The following is a 19,947-nucleotide window of genomic DNA, read 5'->3' as shown; positions in this document are numbered from 1 at the left end:
TTTTTATATATATAAATATATATAAAAATGAAATATGAAATAAAGGTTTGAAAATGATAAACCTTTTTTAGTTTTCTTCCAGGTCAGCCACCACAAAAAATAAAAGTTTTTTCATTTTATTTATTTAACAGGTTCGGCTCAAATTTGGATCAAAATCAAGCAGCTGACTAAGACCTTTTATTTCAAAATGATCACTTTTTTAAATACTACTACTACTACTTCTACTAATAATAATAATAATAATAATTAGGAAGTCTGTAGGACTGGTCTACCTTTGTAGATGAGCCTTAAATGAGTCTGCGGGGCTGTAATGCGCCTGCACAGCCAGGAGATAGAGGGCTTGTGGCATGGGATGTAAATAAACCATTGCAGCCATGGCAGTCGAATCTTAGTAAGTATACAACTGTGGATGGGGAGGGTGGGACTGGTTAGCTCAGAGCAAATAGGCAAAAGGGACTAAGAGCACTTTGTTTTAAAGTGCCCTTATTCTTTAAGGCATGATAGCTGATGGTTAATCCAGCCCTGAATAGAATAACATGCAGGGCAGCATAGGAGAATCCACAATGGTCACCAAGTATGGAAAATGGAACAAAGTACATAACGTCCTTGGATATCCACATTGGGAAGCCCTACAAGTTCACAGCCCTGATCAACACAAACCTTTTGCATAACTTTGCAAGTTTGCAAGTGTTATACTCAGAATCCTTTATGTTTAAAAAAAGATCACTGATGCCCAACTCTAACATAACGAGACATAGTAAAATATGACTTTCTGAAAATGTCAAAGGAAGGCACCTTAATAGAAATGGAATCTGAAGAAACAGTGTGAACACACAATATTTTCAGGTTTTCCTTAACACATTTTATGCTCTGCCAATTTAAAAACGCCAGACCCTTGAGTATTGACGTGGCATTTTATGGCCTTTATACACCTTTAAACATAAGAGTTTACTACTGACCCTGCTACAATAAAATCCTAATAAAACTGCTCTCATTTTGTTTCCCAAGTTGTTAATGACCTTCTGCAAAAATAGTTTACCAGATGAAGACATACACCTTACCAAAAGGAAAAACTGAATATGATTAATAAACCATTAGTCATTTGGAATTATTTAAAGTGTGACTGCACTCTAAATGAAAAAAACAAAACAATACACCTGCAACAAGCAGTTTGCACACTGCCAATGTTTTCCCACCCTCGGCTTATAGTCGGGTCAATACTTTTTCCCAGGTTTTTTTGGTAAAATTAGGTACCTCGGCTTATATTCGGGATGGCTTATACTCGAGTATATACGGTATGCAGTTCCTGTGATGCGATAAGTACATGAGCAGTCCTTTGGCATTATACTTTCCCACTAAACTGACAAATGTATTCATATGAATAAGACAAAAAGGCAATCCGTATTAAATATAAATAGGCACCTAATAATGTTTCTTTACTCTTTTGTATAAAAAATATATCTGGTGACGATGTTCTTACTTAAAAAAACATTATAGTTGAGTGCACATATGTAAAAGAACATAACCAGAAGAATTGTGAACTAAAAAAAAAAACACTGGGGCACACACTACTTTTGTTGTTTTAAATGTTGTTTTATAATGTTTTTTTAATATGTGACCACATTAGTTCTATTTTTATGTGGTAGAAATGGAAGCCCTGATCTCCTGAAACACATTGGTTGTTCCTTGCGATTCAATATCAATAAAGACATTAACAACCAAACATCTGAGTTGTATGACTACCTGTACTTCTCACCACACACTCACAATTACTCTATATATGATAAAATAGTACCTTCTGTGGTTCCATCAGGAGTTGAGCAGCCTAGACCATACCACAAAAGCCATTTAACTCCACCACTCACAAATAGGATCTTAACCAACACAACCATGATTAAACCTGCCCAGCACCACCACATACTGAAAGATTGTCCCTTACTTTGTGTCAGGTTTCAAGTTTTCTACTGTAGAATATGTCTGATTTGTTGTTATGATTGATTGATTCTTTCCTTCAGGTGCTCCATTTTCTATTGAAATGACTTTAAACTCTGAAATAGGAAACAAACAAAAAAACAATAAAAGATTTCTGTTACTTTATTTCTGTCATTCTGGCTATTTTAGGATTTTGACATAAAATCTAATTATGTTTAAATTTGTTATTGGGAGCATTAACTACAAACTTGTACACAGTATTTGACAGTAGTGAAGTTATTCAATTTAACTAACACATCCAGTGCTTATGAATGGAAATACATCTTCTAAATTTCGGTCTTCAGTAAAATGAATTTTTTGTAGTTGTTGAATTAAACCTAGGGGAAAACCCCCTTGAGACCTCTAAATGTAAAATGTGGAGTATTACACTGAGCAATATGGGGGTGTATTATGCTTTCACTACCGGGAGCTGATATTACAACTTGAAATTAGGGAGGGGTAGGCTTCAGAGATATTCAGGGATAATTTTAAAAAGTTTAGGGCATGTACCTTCACCTTGTGGTGTCTGCATTTTTGTAATGTCTGCATTAATTTAATATGACAATTCATTTACATTAGTTTTTTCTTCAGGAGTACTGCAAGCAATATTTTAATATCTTTCTGTCACTCTTTATTTGGAAAATAACTCACATGTCATACGTCCAATATTTCAAGGGTGTCCACATTGTAATCATCCAAAATATGTAACAACGGTTTGACCAGAATTTAGACTCCAGATCATTTTATTGCCACGGGCAGTTAAAGAGTATAATTGTTTTAACAAACTGATAAAACAACATATCACATTAAGGAATATCTATAGTAAAAACATAGTTTTATAGTTATGAATAGTGGAAAGGTGCTGCAAACTTTCAGGATGAGAAACAATGGTAAATCCTAAATGTCACAGTTGGAGGAGGTTAGGGAAAATCTTTAAATGGAGACACCTGTTCCACTCACATTACTTTCACTTCATATGTGACCAAGATAGGGAATGAAAGGTAATCTCCCGACCAGAACACATATGGTATTAAAATACCTAACAGGAGATTTATCCATTCCCTATTCAATCCAGAACTATAAAAAGATTTGGCTAAAGATACACTGCATGTCCTGGATATGTGTAGGCGTCTTTTCTTTAATGCAATAATGAATCAGTGCAGTCTTGAAAACAGCTTATTATTAAAAGTAGGGATGCACAGATACTTTTCGAGTACCAGTGCAGATACTTGGCATTTTCATGAGTACTACCAGGGTTGCAGCTGGGACCGGGCTCTGGCACTCCACCACTGTCTTGAAATCATTAGTCTGTATTGTTTTAGAAAAACAGTCACATGACAATAAACAAATATGTATCAGTACTCTTACTTGTAAGTACTCAGCAAGTACCAGTACTCGTACTCGCAAAACTGGTATCTGTGCATCCCTTTATTTATATTTATAAAAACAAAATCATACATTAAAGCAGAGATGTACAAATGACAACTGCCTCCTAATTTTTGAATTTTTCTCTAGTGTAGTCCTGGAGCTCAAAAGTATCGGTACATATACTCGTACTTGTACCGAGTACTGTACTTGGTATCTAATTAAAAGGGCACCACCATACACAGAACTCTATGCCATCTGATAACACATTATGCTCTGTAATAAAGTTGATGAGGCATTCAAAATCAAACACAAACCTCAAACAGACATTCTACATAAATGCTAAAAATCCTCAAGGCAATTCCAGTAATGTGCTGAAATCTCAAAAGCTAAAAATAAATTTACAGAAAAGAATGTTACAATATACAGAAGGAACTAAATTACCTAATTCCTCTCAATAGTTTGCAGATCACATTATCTCAACCTAGTAGACATTATACTATAATGCATAATAAGAAGCCTTGTAACATGAATTGGTTTAATTGTGGAATAGCATAAATATAGAACAATTAGTGACGATTAGGTTGTCCTGCTTCTAAGCTCTATCTTCAGCCAAAAAGTGACATCATCAGAACAAACAACAATTTGTTTTGTGCATTATTTCAACATTTTAAACAAAATCCTGCACATATTCCGCTAGTAACAAGTATCTTGCTATATCTATAGTTTTAACCCCCTCGTGACTGACGACATATAGTGTACGTCGCCAGCATCGGGTCTGTTCACACAGTCTGTCTATTTTTCACTAAATGTTGGGGTTTAATAAGGAGTTGCGGTAATATTGCGCAACATAAAAATGGGTGCAAAAAATTAAAAAAAAAAGGCCTCAGTCATGAAGGGGTTAAAGGTGAAAAAATTATCTTGTATTGGGTGAATAAATGAACTTGAAGACACCTCTGGAGGGATACTATCACTATATTCTATATAGTTTCGGCTACCCTAAAAAAAATGTTTAATAATACTTTAGTGTTGTTTATATTTCAGTTTTTACTTGTCATTCCCGTCAAAGTTATGTGCCTCCCTTTGGACAGAAAACTAAATAAGTGAGAAAATAATTCACCTCTAAAACAATTCACCCCTAAAAAAAAATGGCGATGTGTGGGATCAGTAACAGGAAGTCAGAAGTCAGTAGGTGCTAACTGAATCTATTGTTTTCTCTGTTAGAAACACAAAAAGACGGAGTACAGTTGACTGATTCAATGGGAATACACCCCAACAGTGTTCAATACAACTCAATGTAACTACTAAAAACTGAGTTTTCATCTTTAATACAGAGTTAATGTTTAAAACCAAGTGTATATAACATTATATTATGTAGGAATAAGGGCATTTTAATTCTCCCTTATTACATCATAAGATTTCTTGTAGATGTCCCCAGTATTATATTTGAAGGTACAAATGCTCTAAACATCTTGTTACTATAGGCTGTGATTTCCATATCATCCCAAGGTCACTTCACATATGTACAAAAATTAATCAAAGAACAAGTCTTACAACGTTTTATCTTTTATAGTCCTGTGCTACCACTGTTGTGACCAATATTTGCTTGGAAATCTTACAATAGCTTTTTTTTTCTCATTGAAAATGCACTTCTCCACCAGTGCTCTATCCTGGTATAGCCTAGTACCAGCTACATCCCTATTATATAGCAGAGAAAAAGGGGGATGTGTCACTACTATTACTAGCAGCTGACTACATGGTGCAGTGGGTCTAAGACACATTTAAACATTCTTTACAATTGCTTTACAGAAACAGGTAAGACTAGGAAAATGCATTTTGACAGTACAGTATCTATATCACCGCCTATCTATTTCTGGGACTTCAACTGGCCTTTAACATAGCTGGCTCCTTGTATAGTTTTTGCAAATTGTACATCCAGGGAAATCAATGTTCCACTTTTCACAACTCTTTTTAATCTACCTCTTGAATTATGTGTTATAAAAGAAGAAAATGTGTATATGTTACTAACCAGTAGCTGAGTCATTATTAGGCATTTCCCAGTCCAAAATAACAAAGGATGAACACCCCTCTACAGTCACAATAGTAAGATTGGAGGGAGGGTTCTTGGGGGGAGTTGAGATTTCCTGATTTGTGCTCTCCTCTGATGGGAAGTGTTTAAGAGATTCTGTGATGGAGCAGGGTACATTGTCTTCTTTGTCTATGTACTTTACATGTGGTCCTGCAGGTATATAAAATGAAGATGATATCATACAAACCAAAATATAATTTACCTGTAATAATTGCTTTTGGGGTAAAGGAACTAACTTTATCACATAGCAATAAATAATATTTATTGGGCAATTACACTGAAAACCAAATCAAACCAAATCTGAAAACTAAGTTCTGAATGGCTGCTGACATGTTAAATTACATGCTATTTACTTAATCATCTTAGTGATTACTGTTCAGAGATATCCCCACCACAATTCCTAGCTTTATACCACAGTCAAAACCTTTACAAAGCCAGATGTTGTCACATTTTAAAATAATCAAGTTATTAGAAAATCCAACTGCAAAAGTAATCCTTATATTTATTATATTTTTCACTTCTGAAAAACGTAAAAACGTAATAAAGTTATTTCCTGTACAAAAGGTCCATAGCTAAGATGTGTAAATGGTTATGGAGCTTAACTGGTTATAATATAAAAAACAAAAATCACAAGGCTACCATAATGTTCAACCCAAATGTAGTTAATAGCCATAAAAAATAAGTATAGAGTATGTACCATGTATTTAAAAATAGCTTAAAAGTGTATCTAAACACTAATACTGCTTAAGATAGCATTGCAGAGTGCACTGGACATTTTAAGCACACTAAATTTCTGCCAGGATAAAAGTAATGATGCATGTCATCTTTAATGATGCATTTTATAAAGTTATATGCCATGTCATCATATAGTATTCTGTACAGTCAGTGTATTTTATAAGCTGTCTGAATTGAGAATTACTCAATAATTTTCTTAGAGGTCTATTTACAAAGTAGTGAATGTAATATTCACCAAACATTCAGTGCAGCTTATTCTTCCTTGTGAATGTGTTCTATATTACAGTGATTCATTTATATGCATCGAATGTTTGGTGAATGCTACATTTACTACTTTATAAATATGCCCCTAAGTGGTTCTTATTAGAGTTCTGAGGTTTCTTGTTTCTTTTATTGTCCTTGATTGATGAAATGCACGAATAAGTATATTTGTCTAAAGTGTTTTCTAAATGCTTGGGACTCCTATGCCACAGATTTACAGCTCCTACAGAAAGTAACTAAATAAATCAACCATACATATTACTTAAAAATAACTTACCTGTATATCTGGGTTTGCCCAGTGCATCAATGTCTGATTTTGGAGAAGGACTGAATACAGTAGGGTCCACTAAAATATACCAAACAAGAATTAGAATGTTTATTTCATGTTCATGTTAATTAGACCTAAAGAAGTAAGCAGTGCCCTGTCCAATTGTGGCTCTACAACATAACTAAAATCCAATACATAGTGCAAAAAACTTTAATGGAAACCCATGAACAAGAAGTGCTGGGGATCCAATTCTCTCTTTTTTTTATCTTCACATTGCAAGGTTTTCTTTGCAAAATATCATTCTTTCTTGGCTATGTTCTAGGATCAGCCATAGAAGTGTACATTGTTTACTTTAAAATGTTAGGTCTGCTTTAAGTTTAAAGTACAAGTATTAATTAGGATAATGACTAGAGTAGTATATAGAGAGGAACAGTTATTTACTAATTACTAGTAATGATAACAACGAGGGATGCACCGATACCAGTTTTTCAAGTACGAGTACCGATACTTTGCTCTCGGTACTCGTCGATACCGAGTACCGATACCGGTGCTTCAGCTGACATGGAGACGGCTGCCCGGGCAATCTGATTCGCCAAGAAGCCAGCTCCATGTTGTCTGGCCGGTTTGATTGTGCTTGGTCAGGAAACCGGCTTCCCAGCCAATCAGCATCGAGTTGGCTTCCCGGCCAATCAGGAAGCCGGGCGGCAAGTAATGACCTGCCTCCCAGCTTCCTGATTGGCCGGGAAGCTGGCTCGATGCTGATTGGTTGGAAGTCATAACTGGCCGCCCAGCTTTCTGATCACATTGGCTCCATGTTCCCCTTCCTCTGACTGGAAGTTCCGGTATTGGGGAAGGTATCGGAACATTTGGTTGAGTACGAGTACTTGCCCAAATGCTCGGAATTGGCACCGATACCGATAGTAGTATCGGTACATCCCTAATAACAAAGGAGTGGAGGGAATATAAAAGATAATACTTAAAAAAACAAACAAATTAAACAGATATAAATAAAATATTGTCAATGTAAGGGTTAATGCATGATTTAACCATTTCCAAACGATTCTTTGCATCCCTCACTTATTGTTGGTTCTGGCTTTTACCTTAAACATCGGACGGTTACGCAGGATACAGAATCATTAAACATCTAAAAGATTGATATAAAAACGATTTTGGCTGTAACATATCACCATCTAGGTACAACTATACTTACCATTTTTCACATTAATTTTTAAAAATAAGTAAAATAGGACTTCACTGGAAATGACAAAGGAGTAAAGAATGTGCACATCAGAATATGAAGCTACAGAGGGCACATAAATATATATTGATTAGTGGTGCAAGTAATATGTATTTGAATGATTTGTCTAAAATCCAAAATATTTATAGACTCTAAAAGATGTTGTAGTTCTGAGTAACGAGGAGTCTGAATGCTGGGCATTTTTTGTAGATTACTGGATTTATTGTTTATTACTGTTTTTGTTTTGGTTACCAGATTTTTTGCTGATTACTGTAATTAGAAGTGGGAGAGCAGAATGTCTGAGAACAGATAGGCACTAGGGCTCGGAAGATGACACTACTCCCCCTGTTTGATGCCCTGCACGCACATGATACTGCATGTCCAAATGTATTTCTGTTTAAGCAAATCATTGGTAAATTCCATAGACTTGCAGCCATGTGTTGACATGTAACCAGCTTGTTTGGATTTCCTTTGGGTTATTTATTTTCTTCTCAATATAATAAGACATTGGTTGGTAGCATGGTCTTTAAAACAATTAGTTTCTGTACACACTGTATATCACAGTGGTAAGAAAGTGAGACTGTAAGCTCCACCTGAAGAGGAGCAAATATAAAGGGATATCTGTAAAGTGATGCAGAACATGTTGGAGCTATAAATCCCTAGGTGTTTCATTGCAACTTACTGTATGTAGTTTGACTATTGGTCCTTTGTCCTCATATCTAAATTTTCAGTAATTGGCCTGATTAACAATAACAATGGTGGAGCTGAAGCTTCAGGCCACCTGTCCAAATAGGTCCAAAATCCCGGTTCTAGATTGCTGTGGTTAATTTGAAATCTGACCGTATGACCACTGAGCACATAGGAAGTCACTTCCTGTTTCTAGAGATCACTTACCTACCTGCACACATCACTGATGCCCTAGTTCCTCTTCTATTCTTCCATGTGGAGTTGAAAAAACATATCTCTAACCTAATCTCTGGGGATTAATCATTGCTACAGCCAGCAGAGGCCACAACTAAAGCCATAAAATAACTACTATAGCCAATTAGAGAACATCACATTTACAACACCACTGCTAGAGAATGACCATTGTTACATGCATATAATGTCTATGACATTACAACATCCAGAGAAAAAAAATATCAGGCTGTAGCCACCCCCATAATACTGCCGTATCCCAGGATATAATCAAAATATTGGTACTATTATATCTACCATAGTAACACTGCAACTAGCTGCTAGAGAACGGTCACTATACTAACAATGCTTAACTTTACAAGGCATAGCCTTGTAAATAATTCTTCTTCTGGCTTGCAGGTGGACAGCTATGCTGATTTGCAAGGTTGTGTCCAGTTCCCTTAAATGAGCAATAAAGCTCTTGTTACTGAATTTGTGATGAAAATGAGGATATACAAATTTATCCTATTATAAGAAAGCAATATCTTCCGCTGATAAGGGCTAGCAACCGGAAAATCTTTCTGTAACTTGATAAATAACTCTAAGTTTAACCAATATTTGTGCTAGAAAATAGTGGATCTGGATGCACAGTGGAACATAATGATTTGCATGACTTCCGCCATTATTCTTAAATGAGGAACAGACACCTTGTTCTTTAATTTGTGATGGAAAGGTTGATGTGCAAATATCTTCTCTTTTAAAGAGGAATAATGTACTCAGTATTTTGGTGGAGGGACTTTTGGTTCCTTTTGGCCACCTGTCTCATCTCGCTCCCCAATTGCCTTGGCTGACATGTGTTTCAAATTGTACTTTTTTCCTTCTCAGACGACTTTGCAAACATCATTTTTTTCATACATGCGTATTCATAACTGTAGTGTTTTCATTTCCCCGGATCACAGCCTGGCTGCAACGGAGAAAACTTAGGTAATATGTCTGCCAATAGAAAACTGAAAGGAACACCCAGCTGCCTGAGATCATTATTATTACTGGATGAAAACATGTCTAAATGGCAACTGTCCTTTTTATAAGTTTTTTTTTTGCTGTTTCTTTGAATCATTGTTTTTATTCCTGGATCAAAATGTTTAGTGGAACTTGAAGAATTCTGTAGAAAATCTAATCTCATGTGGAAAACAGAGCTGTAGGAAAAGTGCACATTTGTTTTTACGTTTGCTTATATTTTTTTTATGTTTCTTATTAAAGAGACTATTTTCTATATAAATATAATAGACAGAAAACTTTTACTTTCTATACCAAGGAAAACTAAATTTCTCTCTGACTTCTTAATTACCTCATCATAATGGCTTACCATTTGCTAAATGTAATCAAATTTCTGTTTTTGGTACTATAGATCAGAGAAAACAGTTTACTCTTGATGCAGTAGTGTGCTTTCTTTTTGCATAGTCTACATTTAGAGACGTTAGTTAACAGTTTACTCTTGATGCAGTAGTGTACTCTCTATTCGCATAGTCCACATTAGAGACGTTAGTTAGAAAAGTGATATAAAATGGATGGACCATTGCTACACTTTTCTCTGTGTCTTTTATGTCATCTTTCTCTGCCTCTTGCACATTTACTTGTTTTTACCCTATTCATCTTCTGTTTTATTTTTTAAGACAAAGAAAAGCAAGGAATGCCCTCCTTTGGCATAAGTCTTTGCAGTTCTGGAACTACTGTTTACTCACCAGCATTTTTGATACAACTTTTTATCTTTGCTCCTGATAGTGGAAATGTAGCATGGATTTATATTAGCAAAGAAAATACCTTTGTGGTGAATGCAGTTGTCATTGCACTCAAATATGTCCTAAAAGGCTTAAGGCTTATTCACAATGGAATTTCAACTTAAGGGAGAACTATGGAGTGAGTGAGTTACACTCATCCCCATAGTTAGAGCCGACGTTTGACATTGAATTTGTCACACGTTGGCTCTTATGATCGAGAAGTAAGTGAGAACATACCGCAGCTCGCTCACTTCCCGATCATGTCACTGCAGAGAGCGGTAACTGTCAGGGATTTCCCCCTCCCCTCTTCCAGCGCTGACTGGAGGTACAGCTGACTTTGCCGGGGTGTATCTCGACAGTATTGTCAGGATCCGTCCTGGCTGTGGTGCTCTCAGCATATAGCGGGCAATGGCCTGATATATACTGAGTTTCGGGTCATAGGAGGACATTAGTATATGTCTTCACATGATCCTAAAGAGAACTATGAGAAAAAAAGGTTATCCCATAGTTTTCTTTTAATGTATAGTGGTAATAGTATCAAAGAAACATTTCATACACTCTGTAGAGTATAGTCCTTGAATTTGACATAGACAATTTCAACATGGCTATGTTCCACTTGCTTAGCAATAATTTTTCATTTGTAACAAAGTATGTTGAAAAAACGAGTAAGCACACTACTGGATTCTATGTTTCTTAAATACATACTTACATATTCTAACACATACAGTATTTTTGCTACAAGATTATTTCTTTTTTTTTTATACAACGTTATATAAATGTGAAATAAACCATTATCTATGTACTATATCTAATTTCCTGGAAGCTTAAAGTGGACCTTTGATCATGTAAACCTGTTTCTTTTCTATGATTTTAAGGTTTATTAAAAATTAACCTAAATTACCTATTACTAAGAAGCCTATATTTAAGTTATTTGCTTGCTTCCTTTACTTGAATTTCTTCATGCTGCCACACTACTCACAGATAGAAGGCACAGGGCATGCAAAAAGCACTCTGGTTCCTGAGAAAGGTACATATACACAACAGAAGTAAAGTGGTGATGAAAGGTCCTCTTTAACAGCTCGTGGTCACACAAAAGCTATCATACCAAAGTCTTCCTCTGTAGCAGGCAAGGTTGGCTGCACCTTTGGTGGTCTTATATATACCACTGTACAGTTGGGCTTGGGAGCAGAAGGAGCACGTGGTATCACAATACCTCCTTGTTAAAGAAACAGGCACTTGTTAAATCACCTTAAAATTTAGCCAATATAGTAAACAGTCTATATTCCAAAATAAAGCTAGTTTGCAATTATAGTGAAATGGTGTAAGATAATGTGTAAGGGTCAGTCCACCAAAAATTGATGTATCCAGTGGAGAGCTCTTACTGTAATAGTTGCTGGCTTAACCCCTCCCTCCTTACTTTGTCTTCCAAAAGCAAGGGGGAAGGAACTCCATTAAAATAGCTGTGGCAAATTTTACCTCAAGCCCAGCAAACTCTCCAAGAAAATCAATAGATATGTACTGTGGCTGACTGAACCTTTAACATAGAAGAATCAATTACACAAAGCTGGGTAGTGATGCCAAAATCATTGTTAACAGTGGAGGTTAGTAGTAATGATTACCAAAAGCAATAATATAAAAGTAAAGATTTACCCGGCTGGATAACCCAGTTGTAAATAGAAAACAATTTTGTGGCTTCCACATTTAGTTTCCATTTAAATAGTAGATGTATATTGATTGTATCCATTGATAAATGCTAACTCATAACTAATTACCATGCTTAACAAACTCATCTAGAAATTTCAGAACATCCGCATGTATACTTGTTACTCATTAAGTAAAATAGATAGGCTCTGATTCATTAAACTGCCAGCAACACTTATTGCAAAGTAAGCAGGTGAAGTCATGCTAAAGTAGCCTCCAAGTCAATATTAATGTATGTCTTTTAAGCATACATTAAGTACTATTGCAGCTAAATGAATCAGGGCCTCAGTAGGGCACAATTTAGATTCAGTATTCTTTTTGTTGCTCTAGGTTAGGAACTATGTAAACGATGTAAACTATTAAATGAAATGCTTTGGTGTCCTCGCCTTTTCCAGTTAAATAACACCATGCAATGTGATCACAGAAAGAAGCCAAACTAATAAATTAAAAGTTGTTGAAAATGCCTAATGATAATGGATGTTTAGGTGAGTCAATAAATTGTACTCACACAATGTAATTGTAAAATATATAGGATGTGGAAAGGGTAACACACAATAGGTTACATAATCAGAACTCTGAAGAGAAATATGTAAGCTGCCATCACTGAACTGCTTCTGAAAATGCTAGCTGTCTGGCTGCTGATTCTTTGACTTCAATACATTATGGGTTGCTCACTGACTGATGACAAGCATACAACCACTGACATCAGAACTCCTGAACTAAATGTTCCATCTTCGTGAGTAAGAAAATATGAGAGCCAGGAAGCCTATGAATTTTTCTTGGTACATGTGTTAAAGAAAATCTTTGGCTTGAATGGGCACAATAAAGATATAGCCAAGCTGTAAACATCCAGAGCAACCAGTGCTCAACTTCACATGTGGCAAAGAGAACACATGTGTTATTATGGTAAATAGGCTTGTAAAAGCAATGATTTCAATGCTGAGAAAGAAAGGACAGATCCACCTTTTTACAGGTTTGCTGTCAAGTTATCTTCTATAGACGGTAGTGGTATCACTGTTGCATAGGATAAAATGTCTTCTAAGTGTAACCCTACAAAGTAGCACAATTACATGGAAAGGCTCACCTGGATAAATGCCCAAGTAAGACACATCACCACGGCAATAGTGCTTCATAAAATAATGTCCGCAGGGCTGGATTAATGTAGGGAATCAATTTCACAAGAATTGTAAAAATTCAAACTCCATCTTTAATAACATCTTCAAAAGTAACTAGATGTATTTCAGAGCAAACTTAATTTCCTCTTCAGGAATAACATAGTGATCAGTAGATGCACAATTTAAAGCTCAACTCCAGCTGTGTATGTATGTATGTATGTATGTATGTATGTATGTATGTATGTATGTATATATATATATAATTCCAGGCAAACCCAGCACAGTGTATTACAGTGTCTTCTCGGGTCCTGGAACAGGACCAATCTAGCACAATGATTCGGAAAAATTATCCAATTCAGCTCACTTTCCAGTTCAGCTATGTTGTCCTACATTGTTCACTTCTCCTGCCTTCTCCAAACTCTTCACCCTTTTGTGAATAACCCTGTAGGTATTTATTGAGAAAAATACTGAATGACCACCATGCTGAGCTGTATTTTAACAGCACAGGGGAAGCTTCTCAGCACAGTGGCTGAGCTTGGGTTACAGCTTGAGTATATAGTTTAAAGTTAGTTAATCAGCAGAACAAACAGGATCAAATCTAACAATCTAACACATTTCAGCAATAAAAGAAGAGTTAAAATCCTTTCATAGTTCTAATAAACTAAGGTCAGAAGTGTAAGCAAACCAACATATCAATGGCGCCATACAGTTCATTAGAAGTAAAATGTATTGCACACTAAAATACAAAAGCAGATTACACTTGTCTGCCTATGAAGCAGTATTGCCGTGATGATTTACTTACACGTTCATGTATCCAGGTGAGCCTTTCCATATACGTCTGCTACTTAGTACTCAAACAGTTACACCTAGAAGCTACAAGCCTATTTAGTGTGATTACATTAATGTGTTCTGGCCACATGAAAAAGAAAGCACTATTCACTGTTGTTAAGACCTTGGCTATATTGATTCTCTTAGAGGTGGCCCTGTCCTATTTTGTGTTTTCAGTGCTATTTAGCCCCAGAGTGGGATAGATGCAGCTGCTGCCTTGGAGGCTTACCACTGTGAAATATGAACCCAAGACAGAATGTTCATGATCCCCCTGTATTTCCCAGGGTTTTAACTCTATGAACAATGAATGAGCAAAGCGATAGCTTGGCACCCCCACCCACTGATACTCACCTCCTTAGCACCCCCTACCACTCTGAGGGAGTGCTGAGTCTAAACCCTGCGTCAGCTCCATGATAGTCAGTGACGAAGCTTACACAGAGTAAATTACCTTCGTCCTTCCCTTATGTGACAGTGTTTGGGCTTGGCTATTGGCAACTCAGGCCAGACCACTGCACTCTAAAGTAACGGAGAATGTCACAATGATATCCTTTACTGAAAATACCAGATATTTCTCAGAACTCCTCAAATGAGTGGACCAGCAGGAAAGCACAGCAAAAGGGATATTAGTGTGTGTGCCCTATTAATGGGTAAAGTAACAGATTGTCTAAAATAAAACATCAAGAAAGAGGAGACAGGTTAGAAACACTACCAAGTATAATTGCTGTCTGTGTCTCTGTTGGGGAAACTGTCCTGTACTTACTGTCCTTCTAACACTTCTTTTGCTGGCCTTAAGTACTTCAATTACTGCATCTGTGTTAATATACATAGAAGTCTTGCTGAAAGCTAAACATAATACAACTGGGCATCCTCAAGTCAGAGAAAAGCAGCACTGTAGAAGACAGTAATGGCTTTTGGCATCTGAAAGTGAGGATATAATTTCTATAGAGATAGCAAATCAGTGATTGCTTACACAATTAACCAATTAGAGTGTGACAACCAGTGTCTACCCCTAGTTCTTTTTATCTATAATCTTAGGCCCTGTTCACACCTTTACGTTTTGTCGCGCGTTCAACGCTCTATGAACGCTCTACAAAACGTACAAACTTGAAAATCCCATTGTTTTCTATGGGTATGGTTCACACCTTTCCGTATTTTAGCCCGTCTGAACGCCCTACAAAACGGCCTGCGCCCAAAGAAGTACATGTACTTCTTTGGGGCGTTATGGTCTCGCGTTTCCATTGGGATACAGCCAAGTAGCCCTCGGAAACGCGCGTTTATCGCGCGTTTTTTAACCGCAAATCACGGTAAAAACGCGCGACAAACGCGCATATTCAAAACAGGTAGGTGTGAACCCAGCCTTACAGTAAATTCTTTTCTCTGCAGGGTAAGCAATGAAGTCAATTCTTCACTGTTTTGGACAATTTTTGCAGTGCAATTATTTTAATTTGTATGCACTTTGTATTAAACCCTCTAGCCCTTACTCTGGTATGTTGCTTCAGAACCACGGAGGCTGATTTACTAGGTTTGAGAATGTTCACCCAATACATTTTGTGTGAATATTCAGTGGTTATATTTGTACATTACAGTAACTCATGTTTTACTGTACATTACCGCAATGCATGTTAATGCACAGTGTGTATTGTATTGTAAAGCCACCCAAGGCACACATACAGAGGCTGTCAATGCATCCTGCACCACAGCGCGCCATGATGCACATGCTGTGTGTTGTGGTGTGCTGTATTCCTGAAAATGCTGACGGTGTGGCTTTTTTTGTGTTGTGACTCCATTTAAAAAGATTGGCTAGCTTTAACACAACAGACCTAGTTGTGCATCTTATATCGTAGGTATGAATGTAACTTAAGTTAATTACGTTTAAATGCACCCTGAATTCACTATCTCTAGCTGAAGTAAGTTAATAGTGACAGTGTACAGTTGCACTGTTTATTTTCTAGATAGAAAACTGCCCTGACTTACCAGTATATTATCATTTTAGTGTATACACAATACATAAATTACTGCATGGATATTGAAATTTCAGATGCATTTTGCCATTATTCACTTCTATATTCTTAAGGATAAGAGAGCAGCTTCTGGGAAGTTATGGTGCGTTAGTTTGGTGCTCACCCATACCCTGCATCAGCCATCAAACAGTTTGGTCAAATGAATAGTACTCAAAATGTAAATGTGTCCTACTAGGGCATTGTTTGTATGAGACAATACAGTTGATTTTTCAGTTAGGTAACACAGGTCTGCGACTAAAAAGCTGTTTTTATTATGTTCATCTAATTTCCATGTATTTTGGTGTGCTGAAAACAAATAAAATATTGAAAAAACTCCTAGATGTCATGATTTGCCACAACATGCAAAATTGTCTTCAAATATATCTTTTTATTTTTTTTATTTTTTTTATATTATGGGTTTTTAACCAAATTTAAAGTCCAAATTACTATTAAATAATTCACATAAGTGCATTTAAGATATAAAATGCCAAAAAAACCTTAAAGGGTTTGTCCGAGTTATGTAAAAAAAAATAGCACTGTAAATCTGATGGTCAGCAATATATACTGTACATAAGCTAAGCAAGTTAGATTAGATTACATAAAGATTACGTGGAATAACCAAAACAGCTCTCGAAATGTTTTTTTTGCAGACCTGTGTAATCATTGCACATATATAAAAACTCCTACCACAACTTGGTAGAATTGTGGTAGGCAAAAATGTTTGACTTGGAAAATGCACAAATAGATTTTGTTGCTGTCCATAACAATCAAGAAGCTTCCAATTTTGAATTCTCCAGTGCAGAGGTGAAAAAGGGAGCAAACGTTTAATACCTAAGCCCCTATCGGAATATAAAAGATATTGAGACCTATTAGGTATGCATTTGGTTTGTTTTTCATTTGAAAAATACTGGTTTTATTAACTGCCCACACACCTGCAGGTTAGTTTGCCTGTCATCTCTTGGTAATGTGTGGTCTGATTATTAAAATTTGCCATTCACAGTAATGACCAGGTCTGACATATATAAACTGCCAGGGCAGATGATGACCACCCATATTGTGTGGGTATAACAACTAAATAGAATGACAGACACAAGAGAATAGGGCCCTTAAACAATTGCATCATTCATTCTGCTCAAATAATACCCTAGTAGGTAATGATCAGGCAGGAAAGTCTGCAGCAAGCCATATATATTGTTATCTTTACACTCAATAAACAAATTGTTTGTGTCTTGGCTGATGCAGTTTTAATTAAGTGTAAAGCAGATATTAGATAACACAATATTAAACTTCATTTGGAAATATGACAATTAAATCAACAGTCTAAGGTGGAGAGGCACATACCTGCAGGTGGTGGTTTAGCTGTACCATTAGTAGGTGGTCTCCTGCGAATAGTGGTTGGTTTCACAGGAGGAAGTGGTGCTAAAGATACTGTATAAACATAAAAATAACAATGATAAAAAACATCAATAATAATAATAATAATAATAATAATCACAACATATATTCTGTATACTTTTAATTTAATTTAAAAGTATATCTTTAGTAATCTATCTATCTATCTATCTATCTATCTATCTATCTATCTATCTATCTATCTATCTATCTATCCCCCTCCCTTTAGATTGTAAGCCCTCATGGGCAGTGCCCTGCTTACCATCTTGTCTTGAATTGTATGGTAATTGTAATGTCTTCCATATATTGTAAAGTACTGCGCAAACTGTTGGTGCTATATAAATCCTGTATTATAATAATAATAATACCAATAATAATCTATTCATCCATATCCTATCAACATTTGTTTTTGCAAGTCGGACAGCTATGCCCCCAGGCCAAGTCAAAATGGATACTTTGTGTCCTTCACAGCTCCACTAAACCCATTAATGATTAAAATAATGGAATTCCTTTATTACTGTACGTGCGCTGCTAATGTTAGCCATGGCAAGCGTACACATAGACATTTAATGATTGTTATCTAATTGTATCTCTATATTTTTAGTTTGTTTGCAAACATTTGCTTAGTTATCAGATCTAATTACTGTTAATTACTAATTAATGTTTTGTCTACTTTTTCTAACAGATTAAATATGCATTATATGGACAACACACTCAATGGCCAATTAATGAAAATAGATGAAAAAAAGATGCAAAGCACATAGAAAATGGTTGAAAATGGAACAAAAGTGGATGGAAAATGGAGATGATTTGGTGAACATGATCAGCAAAATGACCAGGAACTCTCTGACCTTACAACATACCTGTGACTCCTGGTTTGCCTGTTACATTGCTATTCTGAATTCTTCTACGTATGGAAGTTGGTTTTACTGGGGGAAAAGGTGGTGAAGATACTATAGGGATGACAAGATCATGTTAGTATTTTAGACAATAGGCATATTTAAAGAAAACCTGTGATTTGCCTAAGCAGGAAAAAGCAGCAGGTTTATTTTGATGCCCTGCTCCCAAGCAGAACAAACTTACCTTCCTCTGTCTATCCTGTTGCTACATCCAGCTGCCCAGACTGAGTTAAGCAAGCCTTGTGTAAGATCTGAGCCACTCTGGTCTAAGCTTTTACAGATATGATGGCTTTCTTCACACCCCTCTGACAATCCCCTGGATCAGTTGTCGGTAATTATGGGAAAATGTTGTTGTTTATGAAAGTTTTTCTATTTCTTGCCCTCTACAGGTTGAATTCTATGGACTTCTGTCTGTTTTCAACCTGACTAGATATGAAACTATGTAAGTGCTGAGCAAATCACCAAGCACCATTGCTGTCACATGTCACCCTCCTAACCCTCCTGTATTTAAATTGTATTGTTAACTGTATTGTCTCCCTCTATTTTGAAAGTAAATCCTGTATAATAATAATATTAATAATAATAATGTTCTGGGATCCTATAATCTCATCATGTGCTGATCTGTTGCTAATCTATTGCATGATTGTCCCCCTCCCCAACCCTCAGGCTCCATACCAGTCATGTGGGCTGCTGTGGCTATTGGTATAATGTGTGAAACATTATATTCACTTGATAGTAAACATCTAGAAGATGTTAAAAATATATAAATAGGAGAGGTATAATGTGTTTACAGATAAGATAGATACCTGAAAATGTACGTTTTCCAGTGTTGTTTGGTTCCATAGAAATATTTCTGCTCACACCAAGAAGCTTTGTACTGTCTAAAGCTCTTCCACCTAGTAAGTATACAATAATGCCAGTTTTAATACATACTTCTAGTGTATGGTCTTCCAGAAATACCTGATATTGCCATACGTTTTTAAGTTGTTAGGGATATCATTATTAGGAAAGGTTTTATACAGTACCTTCTTATATTATCTGTAACGTATTAGCACTAAAGTAAAATGTTATATTCTAAACCATAATCATATATCATACTAGTATACTGGACAGAAATAGTGTAGTGGACTTTTATGCTCTGCAACACAAGCAGGCTTATTCAGTAAAGCAACATGCATAGCACAGTAACGTATAGAAACCAATCAGAAAGGATCACACACCAATCTAACTTTAGAAACCTGCTTGCTATAGGTTGCTGAATTTACCCCATCGTCACTGCCTTACACAAGTCTTCTTGTGTACCACAAAGACTGATTTCCAGCACTCTTTAAAGTGATTCTCTCAAACTAATAAACGCTTAATCTAATCCTTCTTTCTGTCTGAGATATACCTCTATATATACATATATATA

At 36.0% G+C, this 19,947-nt stretch overlaps 1 protein-coding gene across 1 annotated transcript in view; it reads right to left on the bottom strand.

The window, feature by feature from the left end:
* The window catches only part of ABI3BP (ABI family member 3 binding protein), a 141,998-nt gene that overhangs the window by 46,076 nt on the left and 75,975 nt on the right, over positions 1 to 19,947 (bottom strand). Inside the window, exons 13-19 of the mRNA XM_018565197.1 lie at positions 19,343 to 19,432; positions 18,501 to 18,590; positions 17,587 to 17,673; positions 11,707 to 11,817; positions 6,699 to 6,767; positions 5,366 to 5,575; positions 1,940 to 2,048 (exon numbers count right to left, since the gene is read on the bottom strand). Coding sequence (XP_018420699.1) covers positions 1,940 to 2,048; positions 5,366 to 5,575; positions 6,699 to 6,767; positions 11,707 to 11,817; positions 17,587 to 17,673; positions 18,501 to 18,590; positions 19,343 to 19,432 — 766 coding nt within the window. The remainder of the gene's footprint in view (positions 1 to 1,939; positions 2,049 to 5,365; positions 5,576 to 6,698; positions 6,768 to 11,706; positions 11,818 to 17,586; positions 17,674 to 18,500; positions 18,591 to 19,342; positions 19,433 to 19,947) is intronic.

This window comes from Nanorana parkeri, unplaced genomic scaffold, assembly GCF_000935625.1.
Source record: "Nanorana parkeri isolate BGI_ZX_2015 unplaced genomic scaffold, ASM93562v1 scaffold821, whole genome shotgun sequence".
NCBI classification, from domain to species: domain Eukaryota; kingdom Metazoa; phylum Chordata; class Amphibia; order Anura; family Dicroglossidae; genus Nanorana; species Nanorana parkeri.
This window is presented reverse-complemented; position numbering and strand designations above follow the sequence as displayed.